General features: G+C 46.1%; 1 protein-coding gene across 1 annotated transcript; it reads right to left on the bottom strand.

Moving 5' to 3' along the window:
- LOC311054833 (testis-expressed protein 2-like) lies at window positions 1-19,330 on the bottom strand (the record flags this gene model as incomplete). Its single annotated transcript, XM_084070835.1, has 13 exons — window positions 1-159; window positions 793-913; window positions 3,220-3,429; window positions 4,867-5,010; window positions 5,206-5,338; window positions 5,996-6,095; window positions 8,217-8,438; window positions 8,998-9,221; window positions 9,841-10,189; window positions 12,050-12,250; window positions 15,629-16,138; window positions 17,772-18,071; window positions 18,599-19,330. 13 exons carry the CDS (start codon window positions 19,328-19,330, stop codon window positions 1-3), a joined length of 3,405 nt encoding a protein of 1,134 aa, XP_083926961.1.
- Between the last annotated feature and the right edge of the window lie 517 nt (window positions 19,331-19,847).

The following is a 19,847-nucleotide window of genomic DNA, read 5'->3' as shown; positions in this document are numbered from 1 at the left end:
CTACTCCTCCGACAGGTACTCCTGGGACTCCATGGACGACTGGCGGGAGGTGGACGGAGCAGGAGAGTGGAGGCGGGGGGACGCGGGGGCGTCGTCCTCCAGCCCGGAGGTCATCAGGGGCAGGTAGAGGTCGTCCATGTTGGGCATCACCAGCACTTTCTGAGAGCAGAGAGAGAGAGAGGGACGGACGGACGGAAAACTAGATCAGTGATTCTCAACCGTTTTAATTCCAAGAACGAGCCCATTTTGATAAGCCTTAGCCCATACATGGGCAACTGGCCACATGCGGCCCCCACTTTCACTTAATGCGGCCCGCAGATTCATATCTGAATACTGATATATTATTGATTTCAACTGTTACAATTACAAACATGACCCGCTTTAATTACTAAGTCTATCAGTCTTCAGTCTAAATTAGTAGCTTAATGACAAGTACAGACAACAGACAGACAGACAGGCTTGTTGGACTGACCAGACAGACAGACAGACAGACAGACAGACAGGCAGGCAGGCAGGCAGGCAGGCAGGCAGGCAGACAGACAGACAGACAGACAGACAGACAGACTCGTTGGACTGACCAGGCAGACAGACAGACAGACAGACAGACAGACAGACAGACAGACAGACAGACAGGCAGGCAGGCAGACAAACTCGTTGGACTGACCAGACAGACAGACAGACAGACAGACAGACAGACAGACAGACAGACAGACAGACAGACAGGCAGGCAGACAGACAGACAGACTCGTTGGACTGACCAGACAGACAGACAGACAGACTCGTTGGACTGACCTGGAACTCACACTGCAGCTTCCTCTCGATCCACTCGGTGACGTGGGTGAAGGTCACCTCTCTGTCCCCCAGCATGGGACGGACGTGCAGGTCCAGCCTGGGGGGGACCCGGAAGCTGTACCTGAGGAGACACAAAGACACAGTGTACAGTATAACCCTAATCCTAACCCGGAAGCTGTACCTGAGGAGACACAAAGACACAGTGTACAGTATAACCCTAATCCTAACCCGGAAGCTGTACCTGAGGAGACACAAAGACACAGTGTACAGTATAACCCTAATCCTAACCCGGAAGCTGTACCTGAGGAGACACAAAGACACAGTGTACAGTATAACCCTAATCCTAACCCGGAAGCTGTACCTGAGGAGACACAAAGACACAGTGTACAGTATAACCCTAATCCTAACCCGGAAGCTGTACCTGAGGAGACACAAAGACACAGTGTACAGTATAACCCTAATCCTAACCCGGAAGCTGTACCTGAGGAGACACAAAGACACAGTGTACAGTATAACCCTAATCCTAACCCGGAAGCTGTACCTGAGAAGACACAAAGACACCGTGTACAGTATAACCCTAATGCTAACCCGGAAGCTGTACCTGAGAAGACACAAAGACACAGTGTATAACCCTAATCCTAACCCGGAAGTTGTACCCGAGGAGACACAAAGACACAGTGTATAACCCTAATCCTAACCCGGAAGCTGTACCTGAGGAGACACAAAGACACAGTGTATAACCCTAATCCTAACCCGGAAGCTGTACCTGAGGAGACACGAAGACACAGTGTATAACCAACGATTGTTAATATAGGAAGATACACGATCTCAATTGGAGCCACTAGAGGCGAAATAGTATCTCCCTGGCTGACAACATCATGTGGATGTGTATTTGATGTGCATTTGTGTATTTTCTTCATTAAAGAAGATGAATAGATTTAATCTATTTTTGTTGTGTTTGTCCTCAAGCTGCTGTAACCTTGTGGGGTTTTTGCTTTTCAAATGAACTAAACTAAACAATGACAAACCTTAACCCGGAAACTACCTGAGAGGACAGGGACACACAACAAAGAAAGAAAGAAAGAAAGAAAGAAAGAAAGAAAGAAAGAAGGATAAAAAAAGTAAAGAATGGACAGAAAGAAAGAAATAATGTTAAAACTAAAGGAAAGAACTACAGGCTCTACACAACAGTATAGTAAGTGTTTAGTATGTGTTCAGCTTCTGTGAAGTCCAAGCTTTTTGCACACCTATGTATGCTGCCCACTTGTGGCGGCACTACAGAAAGAGCAGTAGGCTATGCAGCAGTGTTAATTTCGTCAAGTAAAACTATGACAAAAAATGTTGGTCGACTACCTTTTTTCACTGACGAAAACTACATAAAAACTAAACCAAGACTAAGCTATGATGACTAAAACTAAGACTAAATATATTGACAATTTCGTCAACAAATAAAAACTAGGCTAAAATGTTAGTGAGGGACTAGTGGAGAAGAGATCCAGTAGAACTAAAAGACAAGTCATTTTGTGCTTGCGTGTGGGTGTTGCGCTCTGACAATAGCAGATCTACAAGCTCACAACGCGTCGCGCTGCGACGCGTTGTGAGCTTGTAGATCGGCTATTTTCAGCATGCAACCAAGTGTAAGATCAGCCATTACTACGCCATCAAGGCACTGGCAACATACATTTTAGTCGACTAATTCAACTGTAGATTTAGTCGACTTTAATCGTATGATATTTAGTCGACTAAAACTAGACTAACAGCAAAACATTTCAGATGACTAAAATATGACTAAAACTAAATGGAATTTTATTCAAAAGACTATGACTGAAACTAAATCAAAGTTTGCTGTCAAAATCAACACGGGTGTGCAGAATTTCTATGTGGCTTGTAATGACGGCATGAGACTGCTGCTTAAAGTGCCACGATGCAACACAGTGCAAGTCAACTGTTTAGTAGTATCGGTGTACCCGCCTGCTCCGCTGTGCTGCAGAACCTCATGTAACAAATGCATGTGTAGGTTGTCTCATTCTGCCAACAGCATCATTTTAATCCTGACTAACCCTGTGTTGAGTTGGGTCAGGTTTGTCTCTAAACTGTGGAACCATTGACGTGTAAGCCTGTATATGAATTTATGATCTTATGTGGACTACACTGCAGTATGTCCTCCTTTGTCTGTCTTTGTATTTGTATTTTTTATGTTGCTATGGACCATGTGTCTTGAGCCAGACTTGAATTCATGGATAATTTGTGTCTCCTACCGGAACCGCTGCCTACCGGTCCGCTGGTCATCAAATTATTGGCTTAGGAATGCGAGAGAAAAAAAAAGTCATTTCGGGGGTGAACTATCCCTTTAATAAACTTTGACTGATAGATTTATCGAGTATCTCTATTGAGATGAACGTGAAGGGAAAAAGACCCGGTCAGTACCATATCCGGTCAGTAGGGGGCGGTGGTATGTTGACGGCCAGAGTTCCAGAGAGTTCCAGGACCTCCACGGCCAGCAGCAGAGAGATGTTGGACATCTCAGTGAACTTCTTCTTGATGTACTCGTTCTCCGTGGCCTTCTGGAAGTACTTGGACTTGGCTATCTTGTCCACGAACCTCAGGAACTTGCGACCCGTGCTGCCACCGGTGTGTCTGAGAGGAAGACAGTTAACACATTACGTCAGTGGTTCTCAAACCTTTTCATGTCAAGGACCCCCAAATTGACACTTATCAGCCCGCGGACCCCCATTTGAAAGAATTTGCCAAGGACCCCCATAAGAGAAGATTTTTTTATAGCTCTAGCAGTGATTTTCAACTATTTAATTTCAAGGACATGCATTTCAACGGACCCCCATTTAATGGCATTTCTATCTCTGGGACCCCAATTGATGTAACTAATGTAACTCAGAGAGTGTACAAATGGAATTGGTTCCATTTGTACACTCTCTGAGTTACAGACCCATAAGGGTCCATTTGGTTCCATTTGTACACTCTCTGAGTTACAGACCCATAAGGGTCCATTTGGTTCCCAACTATCCATCATTTAGCTGGGGACCCCCTGGAACTCCTTCAAGGACCCCTGGGAACCAATGCATTACATTACAATTTTACAGCATAGGCATTTAGCAGACACTCTTATATCCAAAGATACTAACACTAGTGCCAGATCACAGTAAATGGCATGAAATCTAGTCAACAAACAACAGGGTGAATGTAAACTCGATGAAAATAGAGTGCAAATGAAGTATTCAATCGATCAATCAATCAATCAATCAATCAAAAACCTAAAACCTTAAACCCTATACTTAGACCTGGTCCCCCAGGTACCTGTTCCTTTTTTTTCTCTTCCTTCTAATCTACACAAAATTTCTTGGCAGAAAATATCCGATCTACAGAATGTTCTCCCCAGAATAGGGATGCTAGGGTTAATTTCGAGCTAGGTAAACATCAAACCTAGAATCTATCAATAAAAAAAACAAAAACATAACATTGTTAGCATTTATGGACAAATGAACAGTATAATCTTTAATATGTGAACAAGTAACCAACTATGTTCAAATTGTATTGATTCATTTGGCTTCAAAACTGAACAATGTTCAAAGACCCCTGTGATATGTTTTTAAGTTGTTCTAACTGTTCGGGACCACACATTGCTCAACCAACATGCATGTTGGTTGAACATCTACTATACTGTATAGTACAGACTTGACCTATAGCCTTGATGACCATGCACTCTTCTGCAAAGGTTAAAATGTAATTTAGAAAGCATGTTATTTAGACAGATGCCATGTTCATGTGTTGACCTGGCATCCTATAGTTTGTATAGCTTCAATGTACAGATTATTATGATATTTTGATATTATATTATTCAGACTGATGCTACAGGTTTTTGGTTTACCTGTGATCCTAGATTACTGAGGCACTACACTGTCTCTCTGCATTTTATGTATGTGGTTATCCAGAGTAAGTCACCCTAGATAAAGCTTCTGCTGAATTCCTACATTGTAAATCTCAACATTAACACAACATACACTGCACATTATCCCTGCTGAGTCATCAGAAAAGTTTTGGAAAGGTAAATAGTTTTACCCATCAGCCACCGGTGGTGGCGATGCGGTTTTATCTCCCAGAGTTCCCTGGGGCTCAATGGGAGGGACTTCCTCTTCGTCAGACGAGCCGGCGCTGGAGGACTCTTCATCACTGTCAGCTAGAACACACTGCCTGGGTTTGGACCTGGAGAAGGCACGCGGGCACGCACAAGTTTGAGAACCACTGATATAGAAACATCATTTCTTTCAGAATACTGTTGGGATTTAGAAGACATTTATAGAATCGGCTTCAGGTCGTAATGGGTTAAATGCGGAAGTAGTGCATTCTCAGATTTGACCACCAGGCGTGGCCGCTTCACTTGGGGGCCTTGAGCCTTACCCAATTGGACGGGTCTCTGGAACACTGGGGGCTTCAGCCCCGCTGTCTTTGCCCAGCCTACAGAGGTTCATCTTGGTCTCCAGGGTCATCTGGATGCCACCTGTGTAGACCACCTCCATCTCCAACCACAGGCCTGAACAGAGAACACGCACGCACGCACACACACACACACACACACACACACACACACACACACACACACACACACACACACACACACACACACACACACACACACACACACACACACACACACACACACACGTAATCCATCACAAGGACAGAGAGAGAGAGAGGGGCAAGCAACGAGAGGAGATATGAACAACTGGAAGGCTTTTGATTTGATTTTAGTGTTGATTTTGACAGCACATTTTGATTTAGTTTTAGTCATAGTCTTTTGAATCAAATTCCATTTAGTTTCAGTCATATTTTAGTCATCTGAAATGTTTTACTGTTCGTCTAGTTTTAGTTGACTAAATATCATACAATTATAGTCGACTAAATCTACCTACACCTCCTGAATACTATATATAGTCTGGAACTACCCCTCCTGAATGCTATTGATTATTTGTATTTATATTAGGACAAATTTGTGCGATTTGAACTTAAACAGGGAGGAGTATATTTTGACGCCAATACTTTTGTACTTTTACTCAAGTAACATTTTGAACACAGGCTGTTCACTTGTAACAGAGTATTTCTACATTGTGGTATTGCCTCTTTCACTTAAGTAAAATATCTGAGAACTTCTTCCACCACTGTTATTATTATTATTATTCTAGTAAATGACCTCTGTGGTCCAGAGAGGGTTTAGACGTGCTGAGGACCAGGGGTAGACAGGTGCCCATGTCCAGGTCAGCCAGGGTCAACTCGTTCATGAAGTACGGCAACTAGGATGAGACAAACGACACCGTTACAGCCAACTGGAAAACACATATAACACAGTAGCCTTCTAACTATGTAATTTACATCATCATAATAACCGTTTAGTTTGACACTTCAGCTCAGGATTAACCATTTACCATTTATTGCAATTATATATTGCATTCTGTTTTAGCGGTGAGACTCTGCTCCTGTGAGATGAGATACAGATTTATGCATCAACAACAACAGAACCCTTCACCCCCCCCCCTCTCTTTCTTTTTTGTACATATTTTTCACCCTTCATACTTCATACCAGTAACCTGTAAACTGATTGTATGACATTCTGTATAGTAGTGTGTATATCTGTCTGTCTCTTATATGTCAACATGATTTGTGTGCATGGGGATCTCATCTTAAACAAGCTAAGTGCTTAATGAGCTATCCAGTTTAGTAGACCTTGTATTGCGAATTCGTACTTCCATGTACTGTTATGTACTGCCATGTACTGTTCTCATGTCTTACTAAATAAAGTACATCAATCAATCAATTCAGGGCATACATTACAGGGGATAGTTCACTCACATTTTTTTTTTTTTTCTATCGATTAGTCACCCCAAACATGGAGACTTGAATTCATGGATATGTTTTTGTTTTGTCGCATTCTTAAGCCAATAATTTGTTCCGTTTTTTGTGTCTCCTACCAGAACCGCTGGCGGTCATCAAATTATTATCTTAGGAATGCGACAAAACAAAAAAATATCCATGAATTCAAGTCTCCATGAGGTGACTAATCACTAGAAAAAAACATGCTTTTGGGGGTGAACTATCCCTTTAAATGGTAAAGGAGGGGGCTGGGGAGGTGGAGGGAGTTTGAAAGCAGAACGTAGCAGAACAGCTGTGACCAGGCTGAACATGAAGTGTGTGTGTGTGTGTGTGTCTCTGTCTGTCTGTCTGTCTGTCTGTCTGTCTGTCTGTCTGTCTGTCTGTCTGTCTGTCTGTCTGTCTGTCTGTCTGTCTGTCTGTCTGTCTGTCTGTGTGTGTGAGAGAGAGAGAGAGGAGAACAGGGGGAACAGCATATTATGGGATGTTGTGGCTTATCTCCTCATCTCCCAATGAAATCATAGAGAAAGAGTCCACTGTCAGCAGACTCCACACACACACACACACACACACACACACACACACACACACACACACACACACACACACACACACACACACACACACACACACACACACACACACACACACACACACACACACACACACACACACACACACACACGCGCACACACACGCGCACACACACACACACACACACACACACACACACACACACACACACACACACACACTTCAATTCAATTTTATTAAAGTGTCAAATCACAACAAGTTGTCTCAAGACACTTTACATGTAGAGAAGAGACCCGACAATCCCACCCTGAACAAGCATTTTTTGCGACAGTGGCAACGAAAAACTCCCTCTTAACTGGAAGAAACGTCAGGCAGACCCTTGGCTCTAGGGTGGCGGCCTTCTGCCTCGACCGTGTCGGGGGAAAGAAGAGAGAGAGAGAGAGAGAGAGAGAGAGAGAGAGAGAGAGAGAGACAGAGAGAGAGAGAGAGAGAGACAGAGAGAGAGAGAGAGAGACAGAGAGTTGACCCAGGCGGGGTTGACCTCTGAGGAGCCTCCTCCCCCTGACCCCCATGGGGGGCCGTGGTGGGGAGGCGCGTCTCCTCCAGACCTACTGCTGCCAGAGACGCTCTCATCACTAGGGATCTGCACACACACACTCTCTATCTAATACAGTGGTTCTCAACCAGTGGTCCGGGGACCACCAGTGGTCCTTGAGGGGGTTCCAGGGGGCCCCCAGCCAAACTAATAGTTAGGAACCAAATTGACCCTTATGTGTTTCTAACTCTGAGAGTGTACAAATGGGACCAAATGGACCCTAACGGTCCATTTGGTCCCATTTGTACACTCTCAGAGTTAGATGAACATTAATGATGATGATACAGTGTCAATTGGGAACCCCAAGAAATCAAAATAGTTGAGTCCCTGGCATAAAAAAGGTTGAAAACCACTGATCTAATAGATAGAAAGATAGATAGTTAGTATCTATGTATCTACCCATCTGGGTCTGTCTCACCCTGATCTTGGACAGTTTCTTCTGGATCTTGTGAGCCACCTGGTCCGACCAGTACTTCTCCTGCAGGAAGTCCCAGAAGATCCTTCCCACCAGGGAGTTGACCCAGGCGGGGTTGACCTCTGAGGAGCCCCCTGACCCCCCTGACCCCCATGGGGGGCCGTGGTGGGGAGGCGCGTCTCCTCCAGACCTACTGCTGCCAGAGACGCTCTCTTCACTAGGGATCTGCATGAGAGAGAGAGAGAGATGAGAATGAATAGGACGGAGGGAGAGCCAGAGAGGGTAAGAGAACGGTCGAGAGGGGGGAGAGAGAGGAAGAGAGAAAGGGGGAGAGAGAGAGAGAGAGAGAGTAGACAGTAGTTTTCTCGCAATGTAACACATTTCTTTATTCCCATTTAATTGTACATACACTGTTTTATTTTGATTGTTCTGTTCCACATTCCTTTAATCAATGTAATTGAATTGAGAGAGATTGTGAGTGTGTGAGAGAGACAGAGAGAGAGAGAGAGAGAGAGAGAGAGAGAGAGAGAGAGAGAGAGAGAGAGAGAGAGAGAGAGAGAGAGAAAGAGAGAAATAGAGAGAGAGAGTCAAATTAGGCTAACTTCTGTCTTAGGGGTGCGGTATGTACATCATGTTTCTATCAGGTGAGTAGTTATATGGTTGTGAAGGGAGAGGAATGGAAACCAAACTCCTCTCCATCTGACCTGTGATCAGTATTAGTGCCTCTCCATAAAACTACAACTATACAGCCCATTATAAATTCTATAGTTTAGTTCTGATGTACCTTCTTCCGCGCCGTGGGGCTTCCCTGGTCACTGTGCGGCGAAAGCGGTCCCTGCACCAGCCAGGGGCTGGGGGTGGGGCTACCGCTTCCTCCTCCCGAGCCAATGAGGTTGGACATGTAGGAGCCGTAGTCCAATAGGAGCCTCTCCTTCGTGGCTCCTCCTCCCGGAAACTCCCTCAGCTCCTCGGTGCTTCCTCTGACAGCGTCTCCACCACACAACACCTCTGAGAGAGAGAAGAATGAATGTCCACCCATTAAGACCGGGAACGCATCTGTGTAACCACTTTAACCGTTATGTTATACTTTGGCTAAGTATGGGCTTGTATATCTGCTATTTTTGAATAGCCAAAGAAATAAAAAAAATCACACCCAGTGTGAAGTGGGCGGTGTGGTCACAGTGGTCATCACAGACCCACGACTCACTTAAAAAAAAAACATAAATCTGTTTTTAAGTGCATAGTCCTATCTATAGGGCTATGCACATGTGTCATGTGTTTCACTAGCCAATCACAGTCCTGAATAGAGTCAGCTAATAAAGTCAGCCAATCATATTACAGCTAGTGGTCATCACAGTGATGGAAGCTCACTTAAAGAAAGGTATAGATTTGCATTGAATGTGTAGGGGTTAGGGGTGTACAATGGTGGCCAATCACGGTGCAGGGTTAGGGGGGTACAATGGTGGCCAATCACAGTGCAGCGAATGTCGATGTCCAAACCTCACATATAGGGGCGGTTACACCGACCAAAAATTGACACAGGGTGGCATATAAGGCTTATTAACCAGGGATCATTTTAAGCAAAAAAAAAAGCAAAACTTGTGCTATATTACGTGGACCATCTCACCCGTCCTGGCCTCCTCTCCCCGGCTCGGACTGCTCCTGGCCCCGGCGGCCCTGGAGGCCGACAGGAGGTGCTGGAACCACTCCTCCTTCTCCCTTCCTGTACGGCCAAACAGGTACAGAACCACGGGGAGCTGCTGCAGGGGGTCCGGCAGAGGAGGAGGGCTGGTCTGTCTCTCCTCCGTCGTCTTCTCCTCCTTCTCCTCCTCCTCCTCCCCCTGCTGCTGCTGACCCTGATCCACCAGGACCAGGCTCTCCTCCTCCCCCACCTCCCCCTCGGCCAGGGTGACACAGATGGGGTACTTCTTGTTCCACAGCCTCTTACGTGCCAGGACAGGGGGCAAAAGCGACACCTGGGGGATGGGAGGACGCGAACAGCGTTTTACCATGGCTTCGCAGTAGCCTGGCCCAGCAGGGTTGCCAGACCTGAAAATAGCCGATCTACAAGCTCACGACACGTTGTGAGCTTGTAGATCTGCTATTTTCAAATAGCTGATGTATATGTTAAAGTGCTCATGTGGCCCATAGTCGCTTCTTTTGGGCTGGTTTTGGGCTGTTTTTTCTAGACCTGGTTGCTTGTTTCTCTCACAGAATCTGGCAACACTGTGGCCCAGTAGGGCCCCCTCTACATTAGAAGAGTTGGGGAACGGTGGGCGTTGTCAGATTCTAATACAGACCAAATACCCAAACTCATCACCGGCCTCAGTGGCGTGCCTCGTTAATAATCACTAGACCTTCAATCTGCACCTCCCGGGTTCGACTCCCGCTAAACACATTACCTTTTTCCAACATCCGCTGACTACTTTTTTTCGCCGATAAAGTATAGTTTTGGACCGTGCGACGGAGGGGCGCGGTCTCAAGCCAACTTGAACCACGAGAAGCACCAACGAGCGCGCGCTAAAGCGTGCGAGTTGCCGTGCCGAACGTTGCGAAGTTCGCTTGAGCCTATACTCAGCCCCGTCCGAGTTATGTACCGATAGGCACAGAATCGTAAATTATCGCCCCCCCCCCCCCCCCCCCTCACAGGCAATGCCAGCGCCGAGCATTATTTTCCTCCACGTAGTAGTGGCCAAAAAAAAGGTCAGGATTTAGATGGCGTTTTTTTTTCGGTCTCAGGTCTAAATGGGTTAACTCTGAGAGTGTACAAATGGAACCAAATGGACCCGTAAGGGTCCATTTGGTTCCATTTGTACACTCTCTGAGTTAGACCCATAAGGGTACATTTGGTTCCACTTGTACACTCTCTGAGTTACAGACCCATAAGGGTCCATTTGGTTCCTATCAAACTATCTATCATTTAGCTGGGGGACCACCTGGAACGCCCCCAAGGACCCCTGCAGGGTCTTCGGGCCCCACTTTGAGAACCAATGCAGTATAGTGTGTGTGGGACAGAGGAGGCCAGGTGTCATGGCCTCGGCAGTGACGCTTCACCTCCGTGTGTTGGCTGACAGAGTGGTTGTGTGTGTTGTGTGTGTTGTGTGTGTTGGGTGACAGAGTGGTTGTGTGTGTGTTGTGTGTGTTGGGTGACAGAGTGGGTGTCGACAGCAGAGAGAAGGGTGGAGAGAGTTCAGGTGAGAGAGGTCACCTTTCACCTGCACGGGGACCTGTGTGTGTCTCCTTTGTGTCAGCTACCGGATACATTAGTATCTTTATTATTATCATCAAATGAATGACTTAGGAATATGACAAAAACTAAAAAATCTCCACTAATTCAATGCTTCATGGGATGATAGAAAATAAGTCCTTTTTCGGGTGAACTATGCCTTTAAGTTTAAGAGATACGTTTACAATCAGAAAAAGATTCAGCTTGGGGGTTAGGATCAGGATGAGACCTTTAGAGGTTATAGGTTCAGGGGTAGGAAATAGAGTTTTAAACATGATTTATTACATAGTTGCGTGCCAGTGCCATGCACCGGGAAAATAGCCGATCTACAAGCTCACAACGCGTTGCAGCGCAACGCGTTGTGAGCTTGTAGATCGGCTATTTTCCCGGCGTTAGGCTTGCGGTTATAAAAACGGCACAAAAATTATAAGAATGGCATTCAAAAAAACGCCTTTCTAGAATGTTGATGTCCTCACAAATATAGTAACACAAACGTGTGTGCGTGTGTGTGTGTGTGCGCGTGTGCATCTGTGTGTGTGTGTGTGTGTGTGTGTGTGTGTGTGTGTGTGTGTGTGTGTGTGTGTGCGCTTGCATTGCAGTGCACACTGACCTTGCAGTTGGCCAGCTGGTAGGTGCATGAGTGCACAAACACGGCCTCGTGGGGAGGCTCGTCGAAAGCGGCCCTCCGGGGGACGTTGGCACGTGGGTGGGCCAGGCGCAGCCGGCTGCCCTCCAGGGTGGCGTACACAGAGTGGGTGAGGGAGGGCTGGCAGGTCTCCGGGTCGTAGCTGTACATCTCGTTCATCCAGCCCTGGAAACCAGAGTTATGCTGTGTATAACAGTGGTTTTCAACCTTTTTCATGCCAAGGACCCCTAAATTGATATACATTTGGCCGCGCGTACCCCCATTTGAAAATGTTCTGTGCCAGGGACCCCCCAGAAGCAAAGATATCAGCACATTTTCGCTTTAAAATATATAAATGTTCAAAGATATGCACACTTTTTCAAGTTTTTTCAAAAATAGCAGATCTACAAGCTCATAGCGCGGCACTCGGTGCCGCGCTATGAGCTGAGCTTGTATATCTGCTATTTTTGAATAGCCAAAGCTAAGTGGTTAAAAATGATTGTGACGCTATTAACAAATTTTGCTGGGGACCCCCTGGTACTCCCTCAAGGACCACTGGTGGTCCCCGGACCACTGGTTGAAAACCACTGCTGTATAAGTACCAACTGTGACTTTTAGTGGGAGAAAATAGCAGTGGTGGGAAAAGGTACTCAAATGTTTTTACCCAAGTAAAAGTATCAATGCTGCAATGTAGAAATACTCTGTTACAAATAAAAGTCTGGAATTCAAAATTTACTTGAGTAAAAGTATGAAAGTATTGGTATCAAAATGTACTTAAAGTACCAATTGTAAAAGTACTCAGTATGCAGAATGTCTCATTTCAAGTTTTCTAATGTGTACAAATCTTTATAAAATAGAAGATCTACAATCTGCAGCTCACAATGCGTCGCCATGCATGCGATGCATTGTGAGCTTGTAGATCGGCTATTGTCAAATGGCCAAAATGCATATGGCCAAAATGAAGTGGTTAATGTATGTTTTGTAATGATAATCAATCAAGTGCAGAGAAAACCATTAAGTGCTTCAACTTTACTAGGATAACAGTTTAAACATCAAACCTGCATCTGTCTAAACAACATGCAACATATCTCAGCCTTTGTGGACAAGTAAACCGTATGAATATCCACGGTCTAAATAACATGCCTAAGTAACAAACATACAACTATAATCTCTATCAAATAATAGAGAATGAGGTGTGTAAGTAAGTAAGTACATTTTATTTATATAGCACATTTCACAGAGGAGTCTCACAAAGTGCTTTACATACATCAATAAAAACAACACAAAAGAAAAAGGCTGTACACATATCTCTCAGGTGGAATAACAACACAGGTAAGGAAAATAAAATCATGTAACGACAACAAACGCCTGTTCAAATAAAAGCGTTTTGAGTTGTTTTTTAAAAATGTCAACCGAGGCTGCGTCTCTCAGGACTTGGGGGAGAGCATTCCACAGTTTGGGGGCAACAGCTTGAAAGGCCTTGTCACCCTTGGTTCTTAGATTAGTGTTTGGGGTCTTTAACAGACCCTGTTCAGCAGACCTTAGGGCCCTTTCCGGGACATAGCGTGGGAACAGATCGGTCAAGTAACTTGGAGCCTGACCATGTAGAGCTCTATAAGTGAGCACCAGGACTTTGAACTGGACTCTGAAGTTAATGGGGAGCCAATGCAAGGCGGCTAAGACTGGAGTGATGTGGGACCTTCTGTTTGTTCTGGTTAGCAATCTGGCGGCAGCACTACTAGGAACTGTTTTAGAGCAGTGGTTTTCAACCAGTGGTCCGGGGACCACCAGTAGGTCCTTGAGGGGGTTCCAGGGGGTCCCCAGCAAAAGGTGTTGATACATTTTCAGCCCTTTATCCATATCGAATACGTTGGCTATTCAAAAATAGCAGATGTACAAAGCTCACAGCGCGGAACGAAGTGACGCGCTGTGAGCTTTGTACATCTGCTATTTTTGAACATTTTCGAAAAATCTTGAAAGTGTTTGAAGAATTTTGTCAAATTTTGCCATTTTTTTACACTGGCACACTGGGTCCCTGGCACAAAACATTTTCAGATGGGGGTCCGCGGCTAAATCAATTTAGGGGTCCTTGGCATGAAAAAGGTTGAAAACCACCGTTTTAGAGCGAACCCACACACAGTGGTCACTGCTTCTCAGTCTCTTCTATAGCTAGTGTCTCACTTTACAAATGTGGTTTCTTATAAAAAAATATTTTATGATTGATATTAGTATTACAGTCCTAGGCTTCACGACCTGCTCATTCCATTATAGTTAAATATGTTACAAAGGAACAAAAGAATGGAGCAGCTCTCTGGGTTTCTGTCCAACCATGCAACCATGCGTTGACATGCGTTTCACGTAGCAACACTGCTGCCCCAGTAAGGATTTCTTGGACGTCTAATAAAATATGCACACTGACTGAACATGGATCAGGTTTCAGCTGAATCAATACACGCACCCGATCTACTATGAATCACCCCATTCAATGGAAAGGAATTACACCCAAATGTCCTCATTCCATGGGGTGGAATTGTGCAATCTCTACAGCCCCGCTCACCGGGTTGCACAAATTACTCCCAAAACCCCATTTCTCCATTGGCTGTTCTCTTGGCCACCCCGCCCACCTCGTTCAGACCGGGGTTACACAAATTATGGCCAAAATCCCATTTAACCCATTAAGACCTGAAGCCGATTCTACATGTCTCCTAAATCCCAACAGTTTTCTGAAAAACGTATGTTTCTATATCAGTGGTGCTCAATCTTTTTCATGTCAAGGACTCCCCCAAAATGATATGTATTTGGCCGCGGACCCCCATCTAAAAGTATGTTGTTCCAGGGACCCCCAGAAGCAAAGATTTTAGTTAAAAATGTTCGCTTTAAAAAATATATATATATTCAAAGATTTGCACACATTTTCACGATTTTTCAAAAATAGCAGATCTACAAGCTCGTAGCGCGGCACTCCAACCCGATCGCCAGAGGAAACGTTCTCATTGAACGTTTTTCAACGTTTCTCAAAATCCGTGCATAGACTACTGGAAAACCACAAATTCCGTGCATAGCCGCCTCGCATCTCCCCCATTGTGACTAAACCATTTCGGAGGCGCGCAGTCTCAAGGGAATTGTCGCCGTGTGAAGGACCACCGAGCGAGCTAAAGCGAGCGAGTTGCCGTCCTGAACATTGTGACATTCCCTTGAGCCTACTCAGCGCCGTTTGAGTTACGTACCGATAGGCACAGAATCGTAAATTTTGTTGTGGGGACTGCTCTACTTCCTGGTTTTTCCGGGTTGCGACTGGTTACGCCCACCGTGGGACTCCCCGTACATATGCACGGAATTTGGGGGTTTCTAGGCGACTATGCACGGAATGACGTGCACAAATCCGTGCAATGTATACTAATTCTCTGGCGATCAGGCTGGGCACTCGGTGCCGCGCTATGAGCTTGTATATCTGCTATTTTTGAACAGCCAAAGCGGAAAATAATGCTTTTTAGCTCAAATCTAAAAATGACACAGATGCGTCCCAGGTTCTTAATGGGTTAATGGTTTGTGCGTGCGTCTCACCTCCAGGACGTGCGGTTCTTTGAGCTCCTCGTCCGGCGGTTCTGCCGCAGCCAGGCTAACCGGGCGGCGCCGGCGCCAGCGAGCCCGCCTTCGGTCGGCCCGGGCGGCGGTGGACGACGACGAGCGTCGCGGGGCGAACACGAACACCACCACCAGGCCCAGCATGAAGCCACAGGCCAGCCCCACGGACAGCCCCGTCACGTAGGAGGGCAGCGGCAGCACCAAGAACCCGTAGGCCAGGACGCCAACGCAGAAGAGCCAGGCGTAAGGCAGGGGCCCCATCCCCCTCCTCGTCGTCCCCGGGGGAGGGGGGACGACGAGGCTCCGAGGGCGTGGCGGGCGAGGAGGCCGCGCCGGCCGCGTCCCCCTGGGCCCCCCTCCTCCTCCTCCTCCTCCTCCTCCTCCTCCCCCTCGCCCCTGCAGCTGCACCACTTGAATGATGTCTCCGTACGTGCAGATCTCATAGCGGTCGTCTCCTCCGCTCTGGCTGCGGGCCTCAGGTGAGTAGGGCTGTGGCACGGTTACAAAAATGTCAGTTGACGATTAATTGTCATGCAAATGATTATTAACGATTTAAGCCATTAAAGGTAGGGTAAGTGATATTTTTTGGTTAAAACAAAAAGTATTTTGTTAAAAGGTTAAAATACTATATTGTGATAGTAATCATTGCTATAGAGTGTTTGTTCAGTAACAGATATCTCCCTGTCTCTCCAGCTCTTTAATAAACAGATTTTTCTTTTTTTTCGGTAGGTGTCAAAATCTCAGCCAATCAGGAGAAAGTACCCATTTTTAAGCTTAATTTGTATAGTGTTCCAGTTAAAAAATTGTCAGCTCATTTCTTAGTGTCATCACTTCCAATTTCACTTGTTTAATCTGTATCCTGATTGAGTTCTCTGTCCTGGTTGGAAAAAAATGGAAATGAAACTGAAACGAAAATTCATTTTCTGTTTAATAAAGAGGTGGAGAGACAAGGAGACTCCTTTTACTGAACAAACACTCTATAGCAATGAGTACTATCAGAATATAGAGTTATTTAACACTTATTTTAACCAAAGCAAATCACTTACCCTACCTTTAAGACAGAAAACGCATCTGTGTGTAATTTTTGCATTTCTTTGGCTATTCAAAAATAGCAGATATACAAGCTTGTAGATCTGCTATTTTTTTTAAATCGCACGGTGCCGCACTATGAGCTTGCATATCTGTCATTTTTGAACAGACAAAGAAATCTAAAAATGACACAGATGCGTTCCCGGTCTTGAAGGGTTAACTGTGTTTTTGGCATTGGACATTGGAGCGTATGAATATAAACTACATTTCTGAGTGGCCTTTTAGGCTTCGTAATCAAATATCTTAAATATAGATACAAAGAATTTACATATCTCATCATTTTATACAAAAGGAAAAATAAAATGTTTGTATTCATTTTATAAAAAAGAAAAATAACAAAAATAGCTGATCTACAAGCTTACAACGTGTCATGACGTGATGCGTTATAAGCTTGTAGATCAGATATTTCTGCTATTTCTGCTATGTATGAACACTTTTCAACATGGAAACGATTATGACGATTATGACAAAATCATTGCGATTATACAAATAATTGCGATTAGACCAGTGGTTCTCAAAGTGGGGCCCGAGGACCCCCAGGGGTCCTTGACGGAGTTCCAGGGGGTCCCCAGCTAAATGATAGATAGAACCAAATGGACCCTTATGGGTCTGTAACTCAGAGAGTGTACAAATGGAACCAAATGGACCCTTATGGGTCTGTAACTCAGAGTGTATATATAAATGGAACCAAATGGACCCTTATGGGTCTGTAACTCTGAGAGTGTACAAATGGTTCCATTTGTACACTCTCAGAGTTAAATCAACATCGATTTTATGAAATAAATTGGGGTCCCAGAGATAGAAATGCCATTTAAAAGGGGGTCCGTAGCCCTAGTGCATGTCAAACTGGGGGTCCTCGAAATCAAAATGGTTGAAAATCACTGCTACAGCCTTAAAAGGCTTCTCTTATAGGGGTCCCTGGCATATCTTTTTGAAATGGGGGTCCGTGGGCTAACAAGAGTCAATTTGGGGGTCCTTGACGTGAACACGTTTGAGAACCACTGGACTAGACGATGATGTAATAATTACTGACAGGTGAGTGGAAAGAAGATCTGGAGGCGCTCCTATTGGCTCCTCTGAGGGGCGTGTCACACACTGACACGCCCCTCGGCTCGCCGTCGGTCCTCCTTCGGCACCGGAGCTGCTGCTGCTGCGCGTCCGGCCCGCCGGCGCCGGCGTCTTCGCAGCACGCCGCCGTCGTCGTCCCGCCGCCGCCTTCCCCCCTCCCACAGCTCCCTAGGGGGGGTGGGGAGGCGGCACCCCCCCTCGTCTGCTTGGGGCTCTCGTCGCCCATCATCTTGCTCAGCATGCTCATCCCTCGGTCCTGCATGGCCTCGGAGTAGGGATGTTAACAATTAATCTATAATCAATTAACTACCGTTAAGAACTTGTTCGATTAAAATGATCGATTTTCAATTCATTGAAAAATATATATTTTTGAGAATATATATTCTATTTTTTATTTTTTTTGAGGGGAGGGGGGCTAGTGAAAGTTACAGGTATGGTGTGTGTGATTATATCAAATGTGAGTTTACCATAATCACAGTAATCCTTAATCATATTCCATCATATTCAAGGGCTTTTGGAGAGAAATGAGACAGACTCCATAGAGCACTGCAGAGGGGAGGTGTGTGTGTGTGTGTGTGTGTGTGTGTCTGTGTCCAGCTGATGCTCGTTGATGCTCGTTAATGTTATATACATCAAGGCAATTATGTTTCTGCCCTCATCTTCGGTTTCGGGCAAGAAACCGAAAAAAAATGTTGTCCTAAAAAACACTGCTTATCAATTAATCGGTTACTCGATCGATATAAGGTTATCAATTATCAATGAATGAATTAAATCGATAATTTGCATCCCTACCTCGGAGAACTTCCTCCGCGTGTCCTCCAGCTCGGCGATCAGAGAGTTGCCCCCGCCACCACCCCCCCGGGGCTCGGTGGGAGACAGGCCGCCCGGGGGGGAGGAGGAGGAGGAGGCCGGCGAGGAGGTGGACCACCAGGCGTCGTTCTCATCCGCTCCGCCTCCTCCCAATCCCACCAGAGCCTCGGGCCTCCTCCTCCAACTCCCCGCCGCAGCCTCCGGGAGCTTGGGCTGCTGGGTGAGCTGCTTCCATGGGGGGTGCATGTGGAGCTTGGAGTCCGACTTGGAGAGGTTGGCCTCGGGCTCGCCGCCGCCGCCACCACGGCGACACATCTCGATGGACGGGGACTTGGCGAGGCCGAGCAGGAGAGGAGGCGTGGCTCTCAGGAAGCCGCCGCACGGATCCAGCTCCGTGGAGGAGGACTTCACCAACAGTTTGCCGCCGGAGAGGAGGAGCGGACCTCCTCCTCCTCCTGCCGCCGACGACAAGGAGGACAGGTCGGCCAGGGAGCCGGGGGAGGAGGGGGAGCGAGGCACGTGGAAGGCCTGGGAGGAGGAGGAGGGGTGTGCGGGGCGCAGGTCCAAGCCCAAATCTCTCTCCTCCTCCTCCTCTGGGCTCATGTCTGACCCGCTCCCCCCCCGCATGGCTCTGGGGGGCGTGTCTTTGGAGAAGGCCACGACGGGACCCTCGTGGTGGCGGTCCAGGTTAAAGGTGAGCTTGCTGTCGTCCATGCTGTCTGCGGGTCAGCCAGAGATACAGCATCAGACACCTGGGTAGTTTGATTGATTGATTGATTGAATGCTTTATTTAGAAAGACATGGTAACAGTACATGGAAGTACAATTCACAATACAAGGTCCTCTAAACCAGTGGTTCTCAAACTTTTTCATGTCAAGGACCCCCAAATTGACACTTATTAGCCCGCGGACCCCCATTTCAAAAGATATGCCAGGGACCCCCATAAGAGAAGATTTTTTACGGCTCTAGCATTGATTCTCAACCATTTTAATTTCAAGGACCCCCAGTTTGACATGCATTAGGGCTACGGACCCCCATTTAATGGCATTTACATCTCTGGGACCCCAATTCATATTGTAAAATCAATGTTAATTTAACTCTGAGAGTGTACAAATGGAACCAAATGGACCCGTTAGGGTCCATTTGGTTCCATTTGGTTCCGGCTATTTTCAAATGGTCGAAATGTATGCATGCAGGGCTGAAGTGGTTTTGAAATAATAATCAAAATCTA

Source organism: Gymnoscopelus microlampas, assembly GCF_963454915.1.
Source record: "Gymnoscopelus microlampas genome assembly, chromosome: 11".
Lineage (NCBI taxonomy): Eukaryota > Metazoa > Chordata > Actinopteri > Myctophiformes > Myctophidae > Gymnoscopelus > Gymnoscopelus microlampas.
This window is presented reverse-complemented; position numbering and strand designations above follow the sequence as displayed.